Source organism: Ruditapes philippinarum, unplaced genomic scaffold (genome assembly GCF_026571515.1).
Source record: "Ruditapes philippinarum isolate M1 unplaced genomic scaffold, ASM2657151v2 ctg4943_1_1_1_1, whole genome shotgun sequence".
In the NCBI taxonomy this organism is placed as follows: domain Eukaryota; kingdom Metazoa; phylum Mollusca; class Bivalvia; order Venerida; family Veneridae; genus Ruditapes; species Ruditapes philippinarum.
In genome coordinates this window covers 82,870-107,508 of record NW_026860483.1, presented here as the reverse complement: position 1 = coordinate 107,508, position 24,639 = coordinate 82,870, and the positions used below count along the sequence as shown (strand labels likewise).

The following is a 24,639-nucleotide window of genomic DNA, read 5'->3' as shown; positions in this document are numbered from 1 at the left end:
GAGATGCTATGTCGTGGTCACGAGATATTTTGTCGTGGCCACGAGTTACTAAGTCGTGACCAAGAGATAATTTAATGGTGCACACGAGATACTATGTCGTGGCCACGAGTTGCGTAGTCGTAGCAACGAGTTAATTAAGTGGTGTGCGCGATATACTTGGTCGTGGCCACGAGTTACTTAGTCGTGGGAACGAGAAAACTAAGATGTGCGCATGAGATAATCAACCAATCAGATAACCCTATATATAAGTATATGAATGTTTTTTAATTTAGAAACAATTCTGTTTTAAGTGTTGCATGCACCATCATTAATCATAAAAATACTGAAGATATTCACTTTAACCTTGATACATGTCTAAAGATCATATAAGAAAGTCATCTTCCAAGGCCCATAAATCTGACATTAATTTTGACTAAGTTTTAGCTTTTTGTGAGGACGATTCTGTAATGGAATTGGTCATATATTGGTTTATGTAACCTAGAAAGATCATTGCACATGATCAGTAGATAAAACCTTATAATCTTGAGGTCACTTGATTAGGAAAATTCATATAAATAGTGTAATCTGATTGGTTATTTATCTCGGGCGCACGACTTAATAATCTCATGGCCACGACATAATATCTCGTGGCCACGGCATAGTATTTTGTGTCCACGACTTATTTCGTGGCAACGACTTAGTAACTTGTGGCCACGACATAATATCTCGTTCCCACGGCTTATTATGAAAGATTAATTTGACAAATTTCATTTTAGCAATTGTTCCCTTTTTCCTTTTGATTTTATACTGCAATAATGTATATTCACGTGAAGTTTAAGAATGATATTAAGTAGATTATATTGTCTATGAAATATTGATGCGGTTATTCAGTTTTTTATACATCCAAACAATCAGTGAACAGGCTTTTATCTAAATTTTACAATCGGTTTCTATGGTTACTCTCACTCACCTGTCTTTGAGAAAACCTAGAAATTATCTGAAGTAATATCGATTTTTCCACCTTGTCTTGTTTATGTAAAAACTGATCTTTTATGGTAGTCCATTTAATCCAAATAGATAGATATATACTTGTATCTTTGCCAACGCTAATTCTATCTGAAATTTAGGAAGCTTCGTTTTACCTTTTGGAATATCGTATCTAAGAATGATTAAATATAAGAAGTCATGTTTTTGTAAATAACTGAAAACAACATTTAGCACAAATTAGCAATTGATATGCTTCATATTGCACGGAAACCATATAATCTTTATTATAATAAAATATAATAATTTTTACAACATAATTAATTCTATTAACTTAAAGTACGCTTTCAATATTGCCAATCATTAATATGAAAAGTTTGAACACGACCGTAAACCGACCTCTTTTGCTTTAAACTACGGTCTTTAAGTAAAATTCCGATAAAACAAATTTTGCATTTAAAGTTGTATTTAAGAGTCATTACTAGCGTGAGTCGTGAGTAAAAAGTTTTATATAGTTTGTATAACACAAATCCAGGGTTTGTAATAATAAACAAAGTTGTGAATCGTCTGCATTTGTAACAGAATCTTGGCTCATATTTTTTATTTTACCTGTCTTCAATTATATGTCCGTCATTAACCATCTTTGAAGATAAGTACCACGTTTTGACGAAAAACAATCCTGTTCTTCGATATTTTATTATCGAAAATTGTTAAACTACCACTCGGACAACCAGTCTCATGATCATTTCCCTTACCGCTCATTCAAAAATCAATTAGGATAACGTCAAGTGAAGCCGGTATGGTAGACCAACCGACGAGATATGACTAAAAATATGTTATACCCCCCCCCCACCAAACAAAAAGATAAACAAACAAAAAGCATTCCACCTTTGGTCATCACATTCTCGTGCGACAGTTTTGCCAACAATCAAACAGCAATAAAATTTTATACGAAATAAACAGTATTTCATATCTTAAAATACATTGATATAACAATGATATTGATATCATAAGAACTTATTCTTCCTGTGTGATTAAAACGAATAACAAACATTATGCTCGTAAATTACGATACCTGTTTACTCTGAAGATCAGATAATTTTCTCGTCATTAAATGATTTGAATAATATATATCATTCTTGTCTATCACAAAGTCGGATTATAATGTGTCAGTAATTCCGTAATTGGAAAATCAATATATTACCAAACGTCCCTGTGTTAGATATTTACTCTTTTAATGTACGTATATATCTAACCTCAAAGCATGTAAACCTTCCTGAGTTGCGTAATTGATTTATTGAACATAAAATTAGTAAAATTTTAATATTTATTGAACATAAAATTGGTAACTAAATACATTCAATAAATAATAAAACAAAGCAAAAAATAACATTAAAACAAACAAAGTAAGAGAGATATTCTTAATGCGTAAGAACAATTTTATTGTCGAATACAACTTAAAAAATCTCCCGCTGTTTGATTGATTCGAGCTCAAGACGGGCGGGCGGGCGTCAACTTTTGGTTTCCGCTCAATAACTTAAGTTTGCTTTGGCCTATTGACACCAAACTTGGTGTATGGATAGGTTATATCAAGAGGCAGCTTGGGATTGCTACCCAGGTGTCTGTGATCAAGGTCAAGGTCACTGTTACTATAAATAGAAATTCAGTTTCCGCTCAATAACTTGAGTTTGCTTTGGCCTATTCACACCAAACTTGGTGTATGGACAGCTTATATCAAGAGGCAGATTGGGATTGGTACCCAGGTGTCTTTGATCAAGGTCAAGGTCACTGTTTCTAAAAATAGAAATTCAGTTTCCGCTCAATAACTTGAGTTTGCTTTGGCCTATTCAAACCAAACTTGGTGTATGGATAGCTTATATCAAGAGGCAGCTTGGGATTGGTACCCAGGTGTCTGTGATCAAGGTCACTGTTACTAAAAATAGAAATTCAGTTTCCGCTCAATAACTTGAGTTTGCTTTGGCCTATTGACACCAAACTTGGTGTATGGATAGCTTATATCAAGCATCGTCGGATACCCACGGCCGAACCATTAACATTCATCAGCCGTGGGATTTTTTGCCGATATTCAGTTTATTAGAGATGTGTCAAAGGCAGCTATTTCATTGGCTGCCTCACGATTTCATGAGGCGATTAAAACCAATCAAAATGCTCGTTCTGTACGACGTTCGGTATTACAGACAATATTGCGACAACCATAGACGACGTGAAAAGTTCAACATCGAAAAATTAAATGATTTCCAGCAAGAAAGTATAGATAATTTACCTTAACAGCGTGATGTTTTCCTTTCTGATTAATATCTGCTTGCAGAAGAACTGATTTGGCGATATTTTTTGCCATTGATTTTAGCAAGACACGTACAACAGTTTTAAACGTGGGCGCTGCCATTTTGTTTCTTATTGTTTTTTACCTCCGCTGTTGAAGAATATAGATTTGTTAAACGCGATGTCATTGGTAGATATTTTACGCACCTGTTGCTGTATATCGACGCAAATCGATTCATTTTACCCACGGTTGATTGCATGTTATGTGACATGTTTATCAATCGTGGGTATCCGACGATGATCAAGAGGCAGCTTGGGATTGCTACCCAGGTGTCTGTGATCTAGGTCAAGGTCACTGTTACTAAAAATAGAAATTCAGTTTCCCCTCAATAACTTGAGATTGCTTTGGCCTATTGACACCAAACTTGGTGTATGGATAGGTTATATCAAGAGGCAGCTTGGGATTGCTACCCAGGTGTCTGTGATCTAGGTCAAGGTCACTGTTACTATAAATAGAAATTCAGTTTCCGCTCAATAACTTGAGTTTGTTTTGGCCTATTCACACCAAACTTGGTGTATGGACAGCTTATATCAAGAGGCAGCTTGGGATTGGTACCCAGGTGTCTGTGATCAAGGTCAAGGTCACTGTTACTAAAAATAGAAATTCAGTTTCCGCTCAATAACTTGAGTTTGCTTTGGCCTATTCACACCAAACTTGGTGTATGGATAGCTTATATCAAGGGGCAGCTTGGGATTGGTACCCAAGTGTCTGTGATCAAGGTCAAGGTCACTGTTACTAAAAAAAGAAATTCAGTTTCCGCTCAATAACTTGAGTTTGCTTTGGCCTATTGACACCAAAATTGGTGTATGGATAGCTTATATCAAGAGGCAGCTTGGGATTGCTACCCAGGTGTCTGTGATCTAGGTCAAGGTCACTGCTACTAAAAATAGAAATTCAGTTTCCGCTCAAAAACTTGAGATTGCTTTGGCCTATTGACACCAAACTTGGTGTATGGATAGGTTATATCAAGAGGCAGCTTGGGATTGCTACCCAGGTGTCTGTGATCTAGGTCAAGGTCACTGTTACCTTAAATAGAAATTCAGTTTCTGCTCAATAACTTGAGATTGCTTTGCCCTATTGACACCAAACTTGATGAATGGGTAGCTTATATCAAGAGGCAGCTTGGGATTGCTACCCAGGTGTCTGTATCAAGGTCAAGGTCACTGTTTACTAAAAATAGAAATTCAGTTTCTGCTCAATAGCTTGAGATTGCTTTGCCCTATTGACACCAAACTTGATGAATGGGTAGCTTATATCAAGAGGCAGCTTGGGATTGCTACCCAGGTGTCTGTGATCAAGGTTAATGCATTTAGTTTTCATGTTATAACTTGAGTTTGCTTTGACCTTTTGACACTGAACTTGCTGAGTGGCAGCTGTGGATTGCCACTTAGATATCTGGGTACAAGGTCAAGGTAATTTGCTTACAAAAGAATTTTCAGTATCTACTCAATAACTTCAGTGCACTTTGACCTATTGATTGTTGTCACATCAAAACTTGGTCGTTGAAAACCTGGTTTTCGTCGCATTGCGGCGCTTCTTGTTAATGATCTTAATGTTAGTAATATAGTCAAAATAGTAGATGAAGTCGCCAAACAAGGAACTTTTAAAAATATTGCAGATTCGGGTTGATCGCTCATGTTAATAGACAGCAGGGGTAAATACAACCTACCAAACCATCTATGTAAGCAGAACTGAATATCTAAACATAAACAAATAGAAATGGTGCTTCCTTTAAAAATATCTTCAATCGTGTCATATAAAAATTGAGATATTTTATGCTGTGATTAAATTAAATAAAATCTGATGGGATACAAATAGCGCATCGTTATTAATTTAATAATGTCATATGTATTTTGCTCTTGGCCTTTTTACCAATGCAATTAACTTTTTATTATGAAAATGATAAAGTTTATTTACTCACATTTTCATTAAGCTAAAAGCCCTTAGAGAACGAAAAAATACAAAGTATAATATTATGTCGACAAACAGTCATGTGTTACAAAACATATCAAACAACATTAAATATTACAATGTTTGCTAAGAAGTTCACTTATATTTCAAAAAATTATAAATAAGTATACAGTATATAAAAAAACAGTATACTTTTATATATCAAGCACAATAGCTATATATACACAGTAAGATAATTAAAGCTATACAAAATATTTGTTTGATTGTACACGAAATCAAATAGAGGATGCAGCACTAAAGTTAGTCCTTTACATCTGGCCAACTGCAACAAAAAATATGAAGAAAACAAAGATAATTATTTAGATATGTACAAAGTTTTATTTTCTCAAGCAAATTGTGATATTTATGGTAATAGATATCTATTAGGCTTTATAAAAGTAAATGTCACCGCTACAAATACTACAATCTGCAATGAGTGGAGTGAAAAAAAACAGACTTTATTTTCTAGATACAGGGATGTATCAAGACATTTGTTACATGTACGTGTTAATTATTAACAGAAGCAATCTTAAAAAAAAGCAATTTAGAAAATAAAATCAATAAGGATTTGTGTTTTCCTTTTATTCATGAGTATTAAGCATGCGATGATAATGTTAAAGCATTGTCGTGTTATTAAATGTTATAATAAAGCAGGAGTACAAATGATGTTATAGGGAGTTTACTAAATAGCAATGTGAATAACTAATATCTTAAAATATATGAGGTTAAATTTAAAATTGGTAAAAAATGCATTCAATGAATTTAACAAAAAACGGAAAACAGTTCTTAAAAGAAACCAAAGTAGGAAAGATATTCATAGCTTAAGAACATTTTTGTCTTCTACAAAAAAGTAAAATACTTTTTTTAAACATGGCGATGTTTGTTGGATTCGAACTCAAGAACATCGGTTTACAAACCAAAAAAAAACACAATGAATTTGGCCACTGAGGTTTTATAACACATTTGTCTTATAGAAATTGAAGTAAGTGTGCATTCGTACGTAAGAATAACACTACATTTTACAAAGAACTTAATAAAGTGTAACAAAGACTTCTTAGTTTTACTAGTGGAGGAAGACCTCAGGTGCCTGGTTGTGAATTATTTCAATACTAGCTGGAAAATGAGTAAATCTGCGCTAACCGAATAGCTTCCCATGGCGGAATTTGAAATTATGAATTCTGGAAATTGTCGTAAACAATGGTACTCTTAAACTTCATTGACTTGCAGTTGAGTAGGCAGCATAAAAAATCTTGTAAGAATTTCGGATATTTTAATGCAATGAACAAACTTTATATACGTTCAAGTGACAATCAAGAATACACGTAAAAAGGTTCATTCAAAAAAAAGAGAGAAAATAATTCTAAAAAATGCTGTCGATGTTTATAGAACACTGTTTATTTTCAGATACACTTTACTGAATAATTAGAGAAAGTGTACTTGAATTAAACATTAATATCGAGGGTCTGAGAACACGATACACGGAAGTGAAAACACTTATTGTTAATGATCTTAAAATTAGTAACAAAGTCAAAATGGTAAACTTCAAGGTCGCCGAACAAGGGGCAATTGAAATATTGCAGATTCGGTTTGATCGCTCATGTTTATAAACAGCAGGGGGTAAATGCAACCAGCCGTAGCATCTACGTAAGCTGAACTGAATATCTTAATATAAAAAAATGGTGAAGAAATATCTTCAATTGTGTCATATAAAAATTGAGATCTTTTATGCTGTGACTAATTTAAATAAAATCTGATGGAATACAAATGGTGCTTCGTTGTAATAATGACATATGTATTTTGCCCTTGGCTTTGTTTACCAATGCAATTAACTTTCGATTATAAAAATGATAAAGTTTATTTACTCACATTTCATTAAGCTAAAAGCCCCTAGAGAACAATACAATTAAAGTATAATATTATGACAAACAGTGATATGTAACAAGACATCGAAAGCATTAAATATGCCCATGTATGTATATAACAAGAGTGTTCAGAAGTTTAGAAGTTCACACACATTTCAAATGATTGTATTATAAATGACATTAACAATATATATAATACAGTATGTTTTTACTATATCAACCAAAATAGCTACATGCGTATATGTATTATTAACTACATGCGTATAAGTATTATTAACAGACAAATACTCAAATCGCTGCTTAACTTAAATATGTTGTACACTGTATCAAAAAGAAGATGTTAAAAGCTTTACAATGACATCAATTATAAACAAACGATCTTATCTTATTGTTGGTTTTCATTATTTTACAGGTCTATGAAAATATATTTATCTTGTCTTCTTACGTATTTTGACGGACAACCCCTCACTTTTTTCGTAAGTTTAAAAAGGGAGTTATTCTTACTGTTAATACAAATGAACCACGTGACAAAGAAATTTGTACTGTTACAGGGTAACGCATCGGGTAACAGTATTTTACTCGGGATTTGTAAAGTGGACCAATATTTCTTTTCAAGAATATTAAATAAGAAGTGCCATGTTACTGAAATGTCTAGACAAATAAATCTATGAAATGATGATATCCTTACTGTTATAACCTGACAAAACCTAATTACTATCGTTTTCTTCATATGTTGGAAATCATAAATTTGAAATGCTACTTTAAATAGTGAGTCAACTGTAAGACATCTTACGACATCTTACGAAATTCGTGACATTTGTTTATTTGTCACCGCTTTAAATAGATTAATACTAATACTATAGTCTAGAACGAGCGGTAATACAGACATTTCTCATACAGGGATCTAGAATGAGTGATTTTTTTAAATACATGGATGTATTTAGGTATTTGTTACCTGTACTTGTTGATTATTAATAGAAGCAATCTAAAAGAAGCAACTCGATAAAGTTTTATGTTTTCCTTTCTTTCTAGAGTATGCATAAGTATTAAGCATGCGTTTAAATGTTTAAGCATTTTGTTTGTTTTTGGATTTTTTTTGTCTTTTTATGTCGGGTTATTGAATGTCATAATAAGGCAGGGGGAAATGAAATAATAAGGAGTTTAAAATTAGCTATCAATTATAGGTGAATATCTAATATCTTAACATACATGTATAATGATTTCTGTGACTAAATACCGTGTGTGTGACTCGTGATTATCAATGACAGCTTGGCAGCACCTTATAATACTCTCTATTAGGGTTCGGATCGTTCTAACGGGTATGGCTGCCAATTCTAGCACCAACCTGGCTTCAAGCTCCTGAATGGTTCTAGGTTGCTGCTGACGAGCTGAAATTCTTACCTGCATCTCATTCCACATGTGATTTGATTTAAGTCAGGTGATCGAGTTAGCGAGTCCATGCGCTCATTAGACTCCCTCTCTAGGTGGTCCTGGACCACCCTGACACTATCGGGTGCGAGCATTATTGTCAAAGAGAGGTAACTGACTGCCGACTGCTCCAGCATACAACCTAACTTGGTTCTCCTAGATGTCGTCTATGTATCGCTTCATGTATACCATGTATATTTATACCCTATGTTATATGTATGCCTCCCCACACCATAACTGATCCACCACCGTAGCGGTCTTCCTCAGCAATATTTGTAGCCTGAAACCGTTCACTTCGTCTTGTCCAGACTCAAGCACGTCTATCTGTGAAGTCTAGGCAGAACATGGACTCATCAGTGAACAGAACGTGTCTCAAGTGTTGCATGATCCACCGTGTATGCTTTATGGTCCATTCGGAACGGGCCTGGTTATGTCGACGCGTCAAAATGATACGTATGCAAGGTCATCCCGACCGCAAATTACCTTCGTGCAGCCTTCTACGTACCGTCTGCTTGGAAACACGGACCCCGAAGCATTAGCAAGGTCATTACGAAGAGAAGTTGCTGTCGAAAACCTTGCACGGCATGCCGGAACGACCAAAACCCGATCCTGAGCTGGTGTTGTGAACCTTTGTCGACCTCAAGCATGCCTCCTGGAGGAAGTATCATGTAGCCGATATCTCCTAGGCTCTGGTGATGACAGTGTAGTGTGTACCAAGCGTCGCACCAACCTGGCGGAGGGTGGACCTCTGCTTCACCATCCTTACAGCCCTCCATAACTCTGCTTCACTCAAATACCACCTAATGTTAGCATTCGCCATATCAAAGTGACAGATGTAAGAAATGTAAGCAACTAAATGACAATTAGCCGGTTATGTTGCCGTATAACAAAAGAAATGTGATTATTCACCCTATCAAAATATCAATATATTGGGGCGCATGCTTTCTACGATACCTAGACGGATTGTAATGGATTAGTCAACACGGATATATGTCAGATGACTATCAAGAAACATTGCTGAATCAGAATTTTCACATATTTGAAAGAAATATGTTTTATACTTGTAATAATATAGAAATTAACTTGTGGTGCTTAGCAAAAATTTAGTAGTTTATAAATGTGCTGTTGAGAACATGCGTTTATTTCAAAATTTAATATGCAATTGTTTGTATTGGTAATTCTTAATATAATCAGAAATGTTATAAAGCTTTTCTGAATTGTAAATTAGTTTGGAATCTCAGCTCAAATATGTGTCTCGATGATAGATTTATTGGACGTGTGCATAATTTTTTAAAAAAATAGTCTTTTGTCAATTTTAAGTCCATTAAACGCCACCTATTAAAGTAAAGTTAATGTTGTGTCCGTTCTAGTTCTTTGATTGAAACTTTTTATAAACTTTGTACACATTCTTATAATCCTTTTACGGCATTTTTATAGACTTATAACATATCTCCATATTTGTTTACCTTTAAAGAATCTATGAAATGCAGACTGAATTTCGTTCTCCTCTAAAGAATTTTCAAAGGTTTTATTGTTTCAAAAAAGGTACACGAATAATGAAATTACCATCATTATCTTCACTTTTAAGATCTTTATCTTATCTATCAGTTTTTGTTGCACGAAATATCCTTTGACAGTGATACTTGATGGCTTCTTCAATGTCTAATGGGTTATCTTTCATGACAATGTTGTTATCAGTTATAATGTTTCGAAAAAAGTTTTCCTTTTTTATTCGCAATGTATTTTATATATTATAACTTCATTTTAGCATGTTCATAGATGACTCTGTATCGACCTTAGATGTCCTTGTAAGTCTGAGACGTCGCTCTACAAAATATGCAAACTTAATTTTTAAATGGTTGTGTGAGTTCGTTTAGTATTACTGTTAAATAGCAAGCATTTTTGATATTTTTATTGTAATCAGCAGCCCGTAGAGCACGTATACCATATGGTTATCAAAACTTTTTCATTGTAAAACTTATTAAAATATTGATTCCATATCGCCGTCGACAGCACATTATTTCAGTGTTTCCAATTATATGCCTTTTGTCTTCATATATAAAATCTTAAGCACTAAAACATTTTTTCTTGCTTTCGAACAGATTCACAGTAACTAGTGCTATCCCACATGGGGATAAATATTTCACTTATCAAGCACTTTTGGAATTGCTGCGTATGCTATCTTTATGATATCATGATGTAAGTAGTTCGGTTACACTCTTTAACTTTGGTTAGCTGTTATTTTATACTGTATTTTTATATCATCGAGGAAGTTTGAATTTCAAACATCTGTCTGATGTATTTGCATGCAAATAATATATAAAACTACAGGTATTCTTTTTTTAACAAGTAATCAAATGCAGGAATCATCAACTCTTCATATAAATGGAGAAAAATGTTATCAAGTTAGACACATTAATGTCATATATTTTAATTAATGACGGAAATTTTCCCGAACAATTAAAAGGACTTATTATAAAAGAAGTATAATAAACATTTTACTACAAATGATCATCCGTTTCCATGATTACTGTAATTCCACGAATAGGACACCATACAAAACCAACATTATTTTCAGTCTTCATTCAATATACACACAAAATTGTAAACAAACAAAAACTGTACGAATCGCATTCTGAGCTATCCGACAGCTTACACATTTAATCCCCGTAATTAGTGAACAGTTCTGAACCGTGACAATTTAATACATACAGCCAAAAATTAAACGCATGAAGTTTTATGTAAGGAAAATGCAAATTAAATTGCACAAGTTGTGGTGTCTCATAACAAGAGCTGCATTTCACTGGATCAGTTTGATAGCAAGAAAGTATGTTTCTTCATAATTTACAGAAATTTATATTTGACTTTCTATTTAGACGTTAAACGAATATGGTAATTTCATATTATAACTTTAAAAATTATATACTTGTAACTGATATGAGTTTTACGTGCACATTTTGTGGAATTATAATTCAATTAGTTCATGTGTTTCTTCGTTCACTGATTGGTTGGCATATACCAATAATACTATAACATTATTCGCCTATGTAAGATACATTACATTAATTGATATGATTTTCATGTTTTTCTTTAATAATAAAATGTGCAAGCATACACAGATATCTTCCTTCAAGTACTGTAATATATAGGTATTGAAACAAAAAAGTTTGTTGTAAATTCAAAACAGTGCCACAAAGTCTATGATAAAATTCAAATTTTGTTTAATATAAGACAACTTTTAACAATGCTTGCAACATTTGAACTTAATTTGAACATCATTGTTTCAGTTAGTATATACATTGATGGTATTTCTATGGTCTTCTTATATTTATAGAACATTGATTTTTTTCAGATAGATACAACAGGTCAAACATGAGTACACCTGTTCCAATCATAGATCTGAGCAAAATTGGTCTACAGAGGAAGCTCATTGAAATAGACAGACATGACCTTGAAACTGTAGCAGACCAACTTAAAAATAGTTTATGTAAATTTGGAGCGTGTTATTGCACAAACCATGGCATTGAGTATGAAGAAAAATACGTGAAAAGCTTTGAAAAATTCTACAAACAACCACTTGAAGTTAAGACACAACATCTTCGCGGAACGCGGCGTGATTTTGGTTATTCACCAATAGGGCAGGAAAAAGTTAACCTTGAGAGACCTGGAGACCTAAAAGAGTGTTTCAATTACCAGCCGGCAGACGATCCGAATGATTGGAAGAACAACGACTTTCCGTCTGCGTGTAGAGAAATGTTTAATGACTGTGTGATACTAGGATACCGTGTGCTTGATGCACTTTCCATAGCGCTTGGTCAAAACCAAACATTTCTAAGAGAAGGGCACAGAAAGATTGGTACACTTGAAAACCCTACAACGTTAAGAACGATATACTATCCTCCAATCACGACAATAGATTTAGGACTTAATCAATTTCGTTTTGGTGAGCATTCAGATTACGGAACAATATCATTTCTGTTTCAAGATGACGCCGGCGGACTGGAGATCAATGTCAAAGATAAAGGCTTTGTACAGGCAATACCAGTTCCACGGACCTTTCTCTTAATTACGGCTGATTTACTACAGCGTTGGACTGAAGACAGTGTCCCTGCTGTGGTACATAGGGTGCTGATTCCAGAAGAAGAACAAAAGAAAAGGAAGCCTCGGCAATCGTCTGTCTTCTTTATAGTACCAGATCATGATTTCTTGGTGAGGCCTATGTATGGATCAACGAAGTATAAACCAATCACGTGCTTGGAATATTTACAACCGAAAATGGAGGCCCTCGCAGGCGTTAAATACTAGGAATGCTTATTGCTCAACTGTATTTAAATTGAAAGAAATAGTTACCAAATTTAAGACCGCCTTGTAAACTATTAGATAATAGAGTTGTTTTTTTGTATAATATTATTAAATCAAAATGGCCACGCTTGTAATCCAGATACATCAAGATGCATTAATACCTTTTTCAATCATTTTACTTATAAAATACCAACGTATGAACCATTGCACAGATATATTGCATTACTTATGCTCATTTAAAAATGATTTCGACGTAAAATTATTTTGATTTTTGCTGTTATTCACATAAACGAAGTTGTTAGTACAGAAATATCATTTCAATCGGAAGATAAGCATGCATGATAACTGCTATTATCTATAAAGATAGACTAATCCATGATAGTCCATGTTATGATAATGAGGCAAATTTACCGAATATATCGTGCTTTTTGCTTATGTTGACTAAGATGACAAAATGCACATTGTAGCAGAGTTATTTCGGTTTTGGTTTGTAAATAGACAGATTGTTTGGGTTTATGTATCGGAGATATCGGTTGTTAAATCGACATTAAGACTTCAGGACTAATAGTGAAGTTTAATCATCATTATGGAAGAATTTTGTGTATAACAATCAACTAAACATTGTTTAAATACATACATGAATTACTAAATATTAAGTAACATAATTTTCTATATAGTTACATGAAAAATCGGGGTTGTTATACAAATTTACTACATGAACGCTCTATGTTTTGAAATTATTACGGTTTATGTAAGTAAACATATATTTTTCTAGATTATAGAGATATAAAGATATTTCTCTCTTAATTCGATTTCTTTATGCTCTTCCATTATTATTGTGGCGGCTATTTGTATATAGACTTTTTTGTTCGTTTAATGTATACACTCTATATGTCGGGATTATTGTTGCTATTATCTTCTTTAATACTTATTTATACTTATACACTCTATAAACAGGAATGAAATAAATGATATTTGCAACATATGGTCGTTCATGTATATTCACTTATTCCATGATGTCCAACAGTCATATGAAAGTCCATAATGGTCATCTTATAAAATTTTCATCCGTGTAGGTATAAATTTATTTTTATTTTTTTTTATTTTATTTTTTTTGATACAATGACAATTTTGGACAAATCTCAGTACAACTTACCGTTGGTTTGTGTGACCTAACGAGAGTAGTTTTTAATGATTGTTTTTAATACTATAATCAAAATGGCAAGTTTTTTGCTTTTTGTCCGTGTTTTGCTCTACAAGGAGGAATAAGAAAAAAGTATTACAAACATGCCCAGATAGTCATGTAAATTCATATAACGTCATTTTTTCAGAGATATCGCGATGCAAATTTGTCAACAGTTAAAAGATATTCAGAATGACAATAAAACACGTACGAGTCGTGTCACGACAAAACCAACATAATGGGTTTGCGACCAGCATGGATCCAGACCAGCCTGTGCATCCGCGCAGTCTGATCAGGATCCATGCTGTTCGCTATCAATTTCTTTACTTGTTATGGGGTCTGTAAGCGAACAGCATGGATCTTGATCAGACTGCGCGGAAGCGCAGGCTGGTCTGGATCCATGCTGGTCGCAAACCCATTATGTTGGTTTTGTCGTGACACGGCTCATATAAATATTCAAAACCAAATAAATGCGAATCTGGATTAAAATTTTCATATATAAGGCTTTTAAAACTACGTATTATATTTCCAATATTTTGTTTATGTCTATCGTATGTTCTTTTTCACTTTAATGTAAAATAATCTAACGACAACTCGCTCACACATATTTGAATGTTTTTGATGTACTTTTACCAAGGGCAGTTGAAATTAACTGCGCTGTGCATTTCATGTTCATGGTTATTTGCACGCACGCATTAAAATAAAGATACGAACATTGATAAATGATCTAGTCTTCACATGTTAAGGGAAAATTGGCAGTTTATATAACCCGAGTACATTAATCATATCAACGCATGTTTTAGTTTTTGTATTGTGATTATATTATGTAACTATCTAGAATCAAATATGAATACAAGAGCAGACAGAGGAGACAGCACGCTCGACTTTTTACACACTAGACGTAGTAAATTAAGACAAAACTATTACAAAATCAATAATAACAAGATATAAATATAGTTCTGTATCCATATCAAGAAAACACTCAAATGTTCAACTTTTTTGTACCACATAATAACATTGTACCACATAATAACATTGTACCACATAATAACATTGTACCACATAATAACAATGTGACCATGTCAGAGGTTTCTATATTCTAATGAAATAGACAATAAAGATAACCTAAAGTCATTTCTTTCAGTTTAAAAGCAAAACGAACATGAATATAACAACTTAAAGTACAAATTCAAAATTATAAGATCAAAGAGGAAATACCGCTTGAAATAAGGATGCTAGAGCTACGAATCTTGTCATAAATGATGTGAATTATGACAAAGAACATGTATCTTAAGTCTATCTTAAGTCTGAAGTAGATACCATTTATAATAACAAAAATAATTGTTTAATTTAATTATATAATTATATATATATAATATCAAATTCCGAATAAATGCCAAGTTCAAAATTGAGATAATTCTAGAAATATAAAAAACTAGACTAATAGATTTAATAATATATTATATAAGTGTTGCTAACAAACATATTTTGGAAGTTTGAATTTAATCCCTGAAGAAATAAAGAAACTTCTAACCCTAAGGGATGTTAAATCGGGAAATAATGACGCTAGAGTTATGAACATTGTCACATTATTTTAATATGGGAAATGATATCAAACTTAATCTTAGTGATTGAAGTAAATCCATTATGAAGTAAAGAATTTTGAGTAAAAAGTAACATTTTAAAGAAAAATTTCAAGGGGAGACATTACTGATAATATGGCTTCTAGAGTTATGGACTTTGTCACGTGGATCTGTTTGATGATAGAAAACATATATTTTAAAATCGTAGTGGAATCCTTTTGAAATAAAGAAGTAAGAGTGTTAATAACATTTTAAGAGAAAAATTCTAAAAAGTCTAATGTTATTAGAGTAACTGTTATGAAACTTGTCACGTGATAAGGAATATATATTTGAACTTTATGAAATAAAAACAGTTATAGTGAAAATATTTTACTGCACAAAAACACATCTACTGATTTTCTAAATTCTAAATTTCACTCTTTTCTTTTTTAAATGCGGGATTCTGTTTTTTGTTGTTTTTTTTTTTATATTTTTTCATTTACTATTTTTATCTGAAATCTGGACGCCGACATCGGGGTGAGTAGGATAGCTCTCCATCTTACTCGTATAGTCCATTTACTCGGAAAGTTAAACTGTTGCATTTCCTTTCAACTTAAATTGACGGACTGATTTCTTGTGTCACATGTACGTTATGAATATAAAATAGTGATGTTAGTCGGTGGTTCTATCCATGTCCAAGCTTGTGCCTGAAAAATGCACATAGATGCCCCTGAGGTCTTCCTCTACCAATGAAAAGTCGCCATAAGATGCGACGTAAAACCCAACCATAAATAGATCGGAAGAGAATTACATCAATCACATAACACTGTAAATATGTTTCTAGGATTTTAACTATTTTAACATTCATTAAAATTCAATGAAACGCATAATGAAAAGTATAGTATTGTATTACACATCCTATGAAAACATATGAATATTTAAAGGGAAAGCAATGCACAATGATAGAAGACTTGCTTAAGCTGTTAAGAAAATATATTTGAAAAATAGTTTTGTATTGATTTGAAATTAATTGATTTTTTAGAGAAAAAGTAGCATGCCTTTGTACGATTTTATTTGATTTCCAGGCTAAATATTATATAATTAATATTTTTTCTACCGTATCAGTGATGTTTGTGCCGTGTGGTGAAGATCAAATATTTACTCATACATACAATTAAAACAATTCAAAAAGTGATTTAAAGGATTGTCTAAGATACAATACAATGTATGACAGAACCACTATTAAGAATCGTTGCCTGATTTAAGTTTGCCTGAACAAACCGTACTTCAATGTGAGATTTTTGGGTGGCAGTTTGTATGTCGTCTGTTGTTCTGAACTATTTCTGTCAACAATATATAGAGGATATTCAAGTTTTGTCTATAAATACATGATTTATTTTCATCGAGTGGTATGAAAATAAATATTTCATGAGTGGCGGTAGCCACGAGTGAAATATGGTAATTTTCATGCCACAAGATGAAAATAAATCGTGTATTTATAGAAAAAACTTGAATTTTCTGTTTATTATATACATTTTTCTCTTTTTTGACATTAAAATTTGAAAGACTTTCCTTAAATTTTGTGTACTGGCAGAATTTAAAAGAAAGTAGTCCGGCAAGACACCAGTGAAAATACGGAAAATATGTTTCACTGCAGTGAAAAATAAATTTTTACAGTGAAAATACGGAAAATGTAAATATGCATTTTATTTCATCAATATTTCTCAATATTTCATTTGTAAGTATATAATAAATCCTCCTGATTCACCTGATTGATTTTAAGTTAACATAACATATTTAGTCAAATACATAGGTAGGCCAAATGAGGAGGTCGATATAGTCTTTGAAGGTACTTTTCTTCCAAACAAAACGCGATGTCTAGAGCTAAGAAATTTTGCACAATAACCTTTAAAGCAACCACTGACTTTTCCAACGACAAATAATATTTAAAGCAGCAAATGACTTTCCATAATAACCAATGACGTCTTTACCAAAAAAACAAATTTTCCATAGCAACCAGTCGGTTTTGTAATCTACAGTGTTTCAAATGCAGATTACAGTTGAATTTTGAATAGAAATAATATTAATTTCACGCTAAGTACATATGATACATATTGTTTTCATGTCAGCGAATTAAATTGAATTTTAAATATCTGTCCTATTTATGTGCATGCAAAGAATATAAACTAATCTGGTTTGTTTTTTCTTACAGCTAAACCCAATGAAGGAAGCAGCAACATTTTCTGTATATGGAGAAAAATGTGACAAAACGACATACGTGCTTTAATAAATCACGTCAATTTTCTCTATGAAATATACGTATTTGTTGAAATCCAACAATAACAACTTACTTATTATAAAAGAAGTATAGTAAACATTTTACCTCAGATGGTTATATCTTGTGTGTCCTTATCTTAAGATATTTGTACGTGCACATGTGTGAAATACGTTTCAAGGCTAAAGGTAATTCAGTGAATAGGACAATGTCACCATACATAACCAACATTATTTTCACTCAATATAAACGCAAACTTGTAAACACAGAAAAAAACAGTACGGATCGCATTTCATTTAATACATACAAACAAACATTAAATACATATAGTCTCATGTAACGAAAACTGCACATGTCGTGTTATCACATAACAAGAGCTGCATTTGACTGGATAAGTTGATACCAAGAAGGTAAGTTTATTCAGAAATTTATATTTGACTTTCTATTTAGACGTTAATCGTAATTGCATATTATAACTTCAATAATAATTAACTTCTCATTGATATGAGTGTAACGTGTACGTTTTCTGGAGTTATATTTCAATTATTTCATCTGTTTCTTCGTTTACTGATTGGTTTGCACACCGATAGTACGACATCATATTTTTATTTTAGATACAATACAATACTTGATCTGATATTTTGTCTTTAATAATAAAACGTGCAAACATTCAAATATGTCTGCCTTCAAATGCTGTAATCTTATTGTATGTTATAAGTATTGAAACAAATTATATATGTTGTAAATACAAAAAAGTGCCACAAAGTCTCTGATTTTATTCAAATTTCGCTTTATATAAGACAAATTTAAACAGAAAATGCAACATTGGAACCTAACTTTCAACAAGTTATGCATGTCATTGTGATAGAAAATGAATTCAGGGAGAAGCATTTTAATTGATGGTTATTCTATGGTCTTCCAATATTAATGGAATTTTGTTTTTGTTCCAGATAAATACAATAGGTCGAAAATGAGTACACCTTTTCCTATCATAGATTTGAGCAAAATAGGCCTACAAAAGAAGTGCAGTGAGATAGACAGACAGGCCCTTGAAACTGTAGCAGACCAACTTAAAAATAGTTTATGTAAGTTTGGAGCGTGTTATTGCACAAACCATGGCATTGAATATGAAGATAAATACGTTAAAAGATTTGAAAAATTCTACAAACAGCCACTTGATGTGAAGACACAACATCTTCGCGGAACGCGACGTGATTTTGGTTATTCACCAATAGGGCAGGAAAAAATAAACCTTGAGAGACCTGGAGACCTCAAAGAGTGTTTCAATTACCAGCCGGCAGACGATCCGAATGATTGGAAAAACAACGACTTTCCGTCTGCGTGTAGAGAAATGTTTAATGACTGTGAGATACTCGGATACCGTATGCTTGATGCACTTTCCATAGCACTTGGTCAAAACCAAACATTTCTAAGAGAAGGGCACAGGAAAATTGGTACACGTGAGAACCCTACAACGTTTAGAACGCTATACTACCCTCCAGTCACGACAACAAATTTAGAACCTAGCCGAATTCGTTTTGGTGAGCATTCAGATTACGGAACAATATCATTTGTGTTTCAAGATGACGTCGGCGGACTGGAGATCAATGTCAAAGATCAAGGCTTTGTACAGGCAATACCAATTCCGGGGACCCTTCTCTTAATTGCGGCTGATTTACTACAGCGTTGGACTGAAGACAAAGTCCCGGCTGTGGTACATAGGGTGCTGATTCCGGAAGACGAACACATGAAAACAAAACCTCGGCAATCGGCTGTGTTCTTTATATTACCAGATCATGATTTCGTTGTGAGTCCTATGTATGGATCAACTAAGTATAAACCAATCACGTGCTTGGAATATTTACAACCGAAAATGGAGGCCCTTGCAGACGTTAAATACTAGGAATGCTAATTATTGCTCAACTGTATTTGTATTGAAAGAAATAGTTACCAAATTTGAGAGCGCCTTGAAATATACTTGATAATACAGTTCATTTAATTTTTATAATATTATTAAATCAAAATTGCCAAGCTTGTAATCCAGATATGCATTTATACCTTTTACAATCATCTTACTTATCAAATACCAACATATGAACCATTGATATTGCACTGATATATTGCATTACTTGTGCTCAGTTAAAAAGTTATTTCGTCCTTAAATTAATTTGATTTTCGTTAATTGAAGCATTGCTGTTATTCACATAAACGAAGTTGTTAGTAAAGCCCTGTATACATATATACAGAAATATTTCAATCGGAAGATTAGCAAGTTAACTGCTGTAATCTATAAAGATAGGCTAATCCATAACTTATTATAATAAGGCAAATTTACCGGATATATCGTGCTTTCTGCTTATGTAGTTGCTTATGTAGACTAAGATAACAAAATGCTCATTGTAGCAGAGTTATTGTGGTTTGTGGTATGTAAATAGACAGATTGTTTGGGTTTATGTATCGGAAATATCGGTTTTTACATCGACATGTAGACTTCAGGACTAATAGTGAAGTTTTATTATCGTTATGGAAGAATTTTATATATGACAATCAACTAATCATTGTTCAAATATATGGATGAATTATTTAATCTTATTTAACATAAATGTTCAATATACATGAATAATCGCGGCTGTAATATGTATTTACTTTTATTTCAAAGCAACATGAACCCTCTATGTTTTGGAATTATCGCGGCTGATGTTTGTAAACAGACATTTTTTTTTCGAATGCAGATACAATGTAACCATATTCTCTCTTAATGCATTCTCTTCATGTACTTTCATAATTATTATGACTGCTATTTGTATAAAGACATTTTTCTCTTTTATATATAAACGCTCTATGTACCGGAATCATCGTTGCTAATATCTTCTTTAAAACATATCTACAGTATACTTGTACACTCTATAAACAGGAATGAAATAAATAGAATTTGCAACATATGGTCGTTCGACGTTCATGTATATTCACTTATTCCATGTTGTCCTACAGTCAAATGAAAGTCTATAATGGTCATCTTATTAAATTTTCATCCGTGTAGAATGTATATTCTCCTTTTTTTTTAGACAAATTTCAATACAACTAACCGTTGGTTTGTGTGACCTAACGAGAGTAGTTTTTAATATTTATTTTTATTACTTAAATAAAAATGGCATGTTTTGCTTTTTTGTCCGTGTTTTGTTTTACTAGGAGAAATAAGATGCGTATTACAAAAATGCCCAGCTAGTTATTTAAATTCATACAACGTCGTTTGTCAGAGATGCAAACTTGTCAACAGTTAAAAGATATTCAAAGGAACATCTGTTTCTTGACAATAAAACTCATATAAATATTTAATAGCAAATTAATGCGAACCGAGATTAAAATTATAATGTATAAGGCTTTTAAAACTAAATATCAGATTTCCAATATTTCGAGCTTTTCCTTCGTGTATCCTTTTTTACTTTTAAATTAATGTAAAATTATCTTACGACAACCCGCTCACACATATCTAAATGTATTTAATGTACTATGACCAAGGACATTTGAAATTCATTGCGCATTTCATGTTAATGATTATATGCACGTACGCGATAAATTTCTCAGCGATATGGCCAATGAGTGCTGTTTTAAACAGAATACCAAACTGAAGAATAACATTAAAAGTTCAAGGTTTAAACCTAGGTGTTAAAGTAAACACATTTTTATTCTGAATTATTTTGTGCCTGCAAACACCAATTGCAAAATTAAATAAGCTCCCCTCACATTCTTGTCACACAATTTTAAAGGGTAAATGTTGATACATTGAATTGCAAATCGAGTTTTGGGATATGATTTAAACAAAAGAAAAGGGAGCAATTGCTAAAATATTTTTTTTAATTTAGTCTTTAATGATTAGTCTTTAATCATGTATATTCACTAAAAGTCTTTTAGCATAGCTTATTACCTTGAATTTCAAATCAAACGAACACAACGAAGCACATTTTCTTTAAATATTAAGTAGAATGTTATACTGACTATGAAATATTGATGCGGTTATTTCAGTTCTTCAGCTTTTTATAGGTCCAAACAATCAGAGAACAGGCTTTTATCTTAACCTTACAATCGGTTTCTATGGTTACTGTTACTCACCTGCCTTTGAGAAAATCTAGAAATCATTTAATGTTATATCGACTTTTCCATTTGGTCTTTAATATGTTAAAACTGATCATTTATGGTAGTCCATTTGATATAAACTCGTCTCTTTCTCATACCTTATTCTACTTTAAATTAAGGAAGTCTTCGTTTAAATTGTATTATATATTTGAAAATGTTTATAAAGTCATGTTAACAGTTTTATCAATAACTAAGTATCTAAAAACATAACATTGAGCACATTAGCAATGGATATGCGTCATATTGCACGGAAACCATATATTAACTGTTTTAGAAGTACGTCAGTGACCTTAACCACTCCACCATAAAACATATATTCAGTTAGAGTGTCACCAGCTTGAGGTTGGGTTTAAGGCAGGTGCTTGACAACATTTTAAGATTTTTTTTATTATCTTACACATGTGAATGTAAGGTCAATCGTGAAGCCAATTTTTACAACATAATCGTTATTTTCACATAAGATATGTTTTCAATATTACCCTAAACTGATATCTATCAAAAGAGGAAATCATCTTCTTTCTGTTGTCTAGTAAAAAAGGCTTAAATACCCCCGATGGTTGTTGGATTCGAACTCAAGACCACCGGCTTACAAACAATAAAAATACAGCGCAATTGGTCAGGAATCGTTTCAATGACACTTTTGTCTTTATAGAAATTGAAGTAAGTGTGCATTCGTTCGTAACAATAATACTATATACTTATTTTACAGGAAACTTCAAAGTGTTACAAAAACAATTTAACTTAAGTAAAGTGACTTCTACTGGCGGAGGAAGCCCTCAGGCCCGTCTGTGAATTATTACAATACTAGTTAGAAAATGAGTAAATCTGCAAAACTTCCATGGGCTAACTAAATGGCTTCATCATATTTCATCCATGACGGAATTTAAAACTATGAATTGCGAAAATTGTCGTGAACTTTGGTATTCGTAAACTTCATTGAGAGTGGCAGTTCAGTAGACAACATGAAAAATCTTTTGATTATATTTTAGAATAATGCAATGGACAAATTTACAAGTAGCAATCAAGAATATACGTGGAAAAATAAAGAGAGAAAAAAATCTTAAATACTTAGTCAATGAATTTGTATTTCTCATAGCACTGTGTATTTTCAGATACACTTTTCTGAAAAGTTAGAATTACATTAATAGCTTGGGTCTAGAGACAAGATACATATTATGATGATCATAAAATTAGATAAATCAAAACCTCCATAAATTGGTAAAAAACTTGTAGGTCGCTAAACAAGGGTACGAAGGGGGGAATAATTAAATTTAATAATTGGTAATATCAAAGGAAAGTTACCTGCACAACCCCCCGTAAAAAAAAAGGGCGATCTTAAGATCAAGTTAATATTTTTAATAAAAACAAAAAAAAAAAATAACACACCAAAGGCACGGAAAAAATAGGAAGATTTTATTGAAAAAAACATTAAAATATTAAGATCTCTATTTGATTGAGATCATTGTTCGTGGACAGCAGGAAAAATTACAACAACCTATACTAGCATTGATGTAAGCAGAACTAGGTTTGAGAAATATCTTAAATTGTGTCATATAAAATTTGAGATGTTTATATGATGTGACTTAATTAGATAAACACTGATAGAATACAAATGGCGGGCCGTTATTGATGTAATAATGACATATGTATTTTGCCCTTGGCTTTTTATATCAATGCAATTAACTTTTGATTATGAAAATGATAAAGTTTATTTACTCACATATTTCATGAAGCTAAAAGCCCTTAGAGAGCAATACAAAGAATAATATTATGATGAGCATTGATATGTAAAAAATATTAAAAACATTAAATCTGCCCATGTTTAGAAGTTCAAACTCATTCCAAATGTGTGATTATATTATAAAGTACATTTAGAATATACATCTAATACAGTACACTTTCACTATATCAAGCAACATAGCTACATGAGTATATATATTAAGTAACAGAAAGATGCTCAAAACGCTGCAAAACTAAAATATGTTTAACTGTATACTGAATCAAAAAGAGGATGTAAAAGATTTACAATTACATCAATTATAAACGAATGATCCGATCTTTGTGTTGGTTTTCATTATTTTAAAGGTCTATGAATTTATATTTATTTTGTCTTCTTCAGTCTTTTAATGGACAATTCCTATTTATTACCCCTCACTTTTTTCGTAAGTTTAATTAGGAGTCATTCTTATTGTTAATACAAGTGAACCACGTGCACTGTTACAGAGTAACGCCTCGGGTAACAGTATTTTCCTCGGGGTGATATTTTTACTGTGACCCACAAAACAATTGGATATTTATTACTATCGATTCATGTATAACATCAATTTGTAAAGTGGAACAATATTTGTTTTCAAGAATATTAAATTAGAAGTGCCGCGTTTAATTAAATGTCTAGACAAATAAATCTATGAAACTTATAAATACCTGACAAAACCTGTAATTATTATCGTTTTCTACATACGTTGGAAATCATGAATTGGAAATGCTACTTTAAATACTGTGTCAACTATAATTCATCTTACGAAATTCGTGACATTTGTTTACTTTTTTATAGATCATGTCGAAAAAAAGGTTACTTTGATTTTAAAGAAGTTCATAATTTCATTAAATTAGGACAATTTTTATAAAAAAAATAC

The 24,639-nt window shown here is 32.3% G+C and overlaps 2 protein-coding genes across 3 annotated transcripts; both read left to right on the top strand.

Moving 5' to 3' along the window:
• The first annotated feature begins 11,217 nt into the window (after positions 1-11,217).
• LOC132760269 (uncharacterized) lies at positions 11,218-13,832 on the top strand. Of its 2 annotated transcripts, none has more exons than XM_060752220.1 (2): positions 11,218-11,374; positions 11,900-13,832. In XM_060752220.1, the coding sequence occupies exon 2, from the start codon at positions 11,920-11,922 to the stop codon at positions 12,850-12,852; it is 933 nt and encodes a 310-aa protein (XP_060608203.1). In that variant the 5' UTR covers positions 11,218-11,374; positions 11,900-11,919; the 3' UTR covers positions 12,853-13,832. The 2 variants fall into 2 exon arrangements, with proteins under 2 accessions (XP_060608203.1, XP_060608204.1); XM_060752221.1 differs by having other exon boundaries at positions 11,318-11,439.
• A 4,296-nt stretch (positions 13,833-18,128) lies between these two features.
• LOC132760268 (uncharacterized) lies at positions 18,129-19,835 on the top strand. Its single transcript, XM_060752219.1, has 2 exons — positions 18,129-18,279; positions 18,820-19,835. The coding sequence occupies exon 2, from the start codon at positions 18,840-18,842 to the stop codon at positions 19,770-19,772; it is 933 nt and encodes a 310-aa protein (XP_060608202.1). The 5' UTR covers positions 18,129-18,279; positions 18,820-18,839; the 3' UTR covers positions 19,773-19,835.
• The last annotated feature ends 4,804 nt before the right edge of the window (positions 19,836-24,639 follow it).

What these genes read in the sequence shown, in the direction of transcription:
- LOC132760269 (XM_060752220.1), top strand. Translation starts at nt 11,920, where the DNA reads ATGAGTACACCTGTTCCAATCATAGATCTGAGCAAAATTGGTCTACAG.
- LOC132760268 (XM_060752219.1), top strand. Translation starts at nt 18,840, where the DNA reads ATGAGTACACCTTTTCCTATCATAGATTTGAGCAAAATAGGCCTACAA.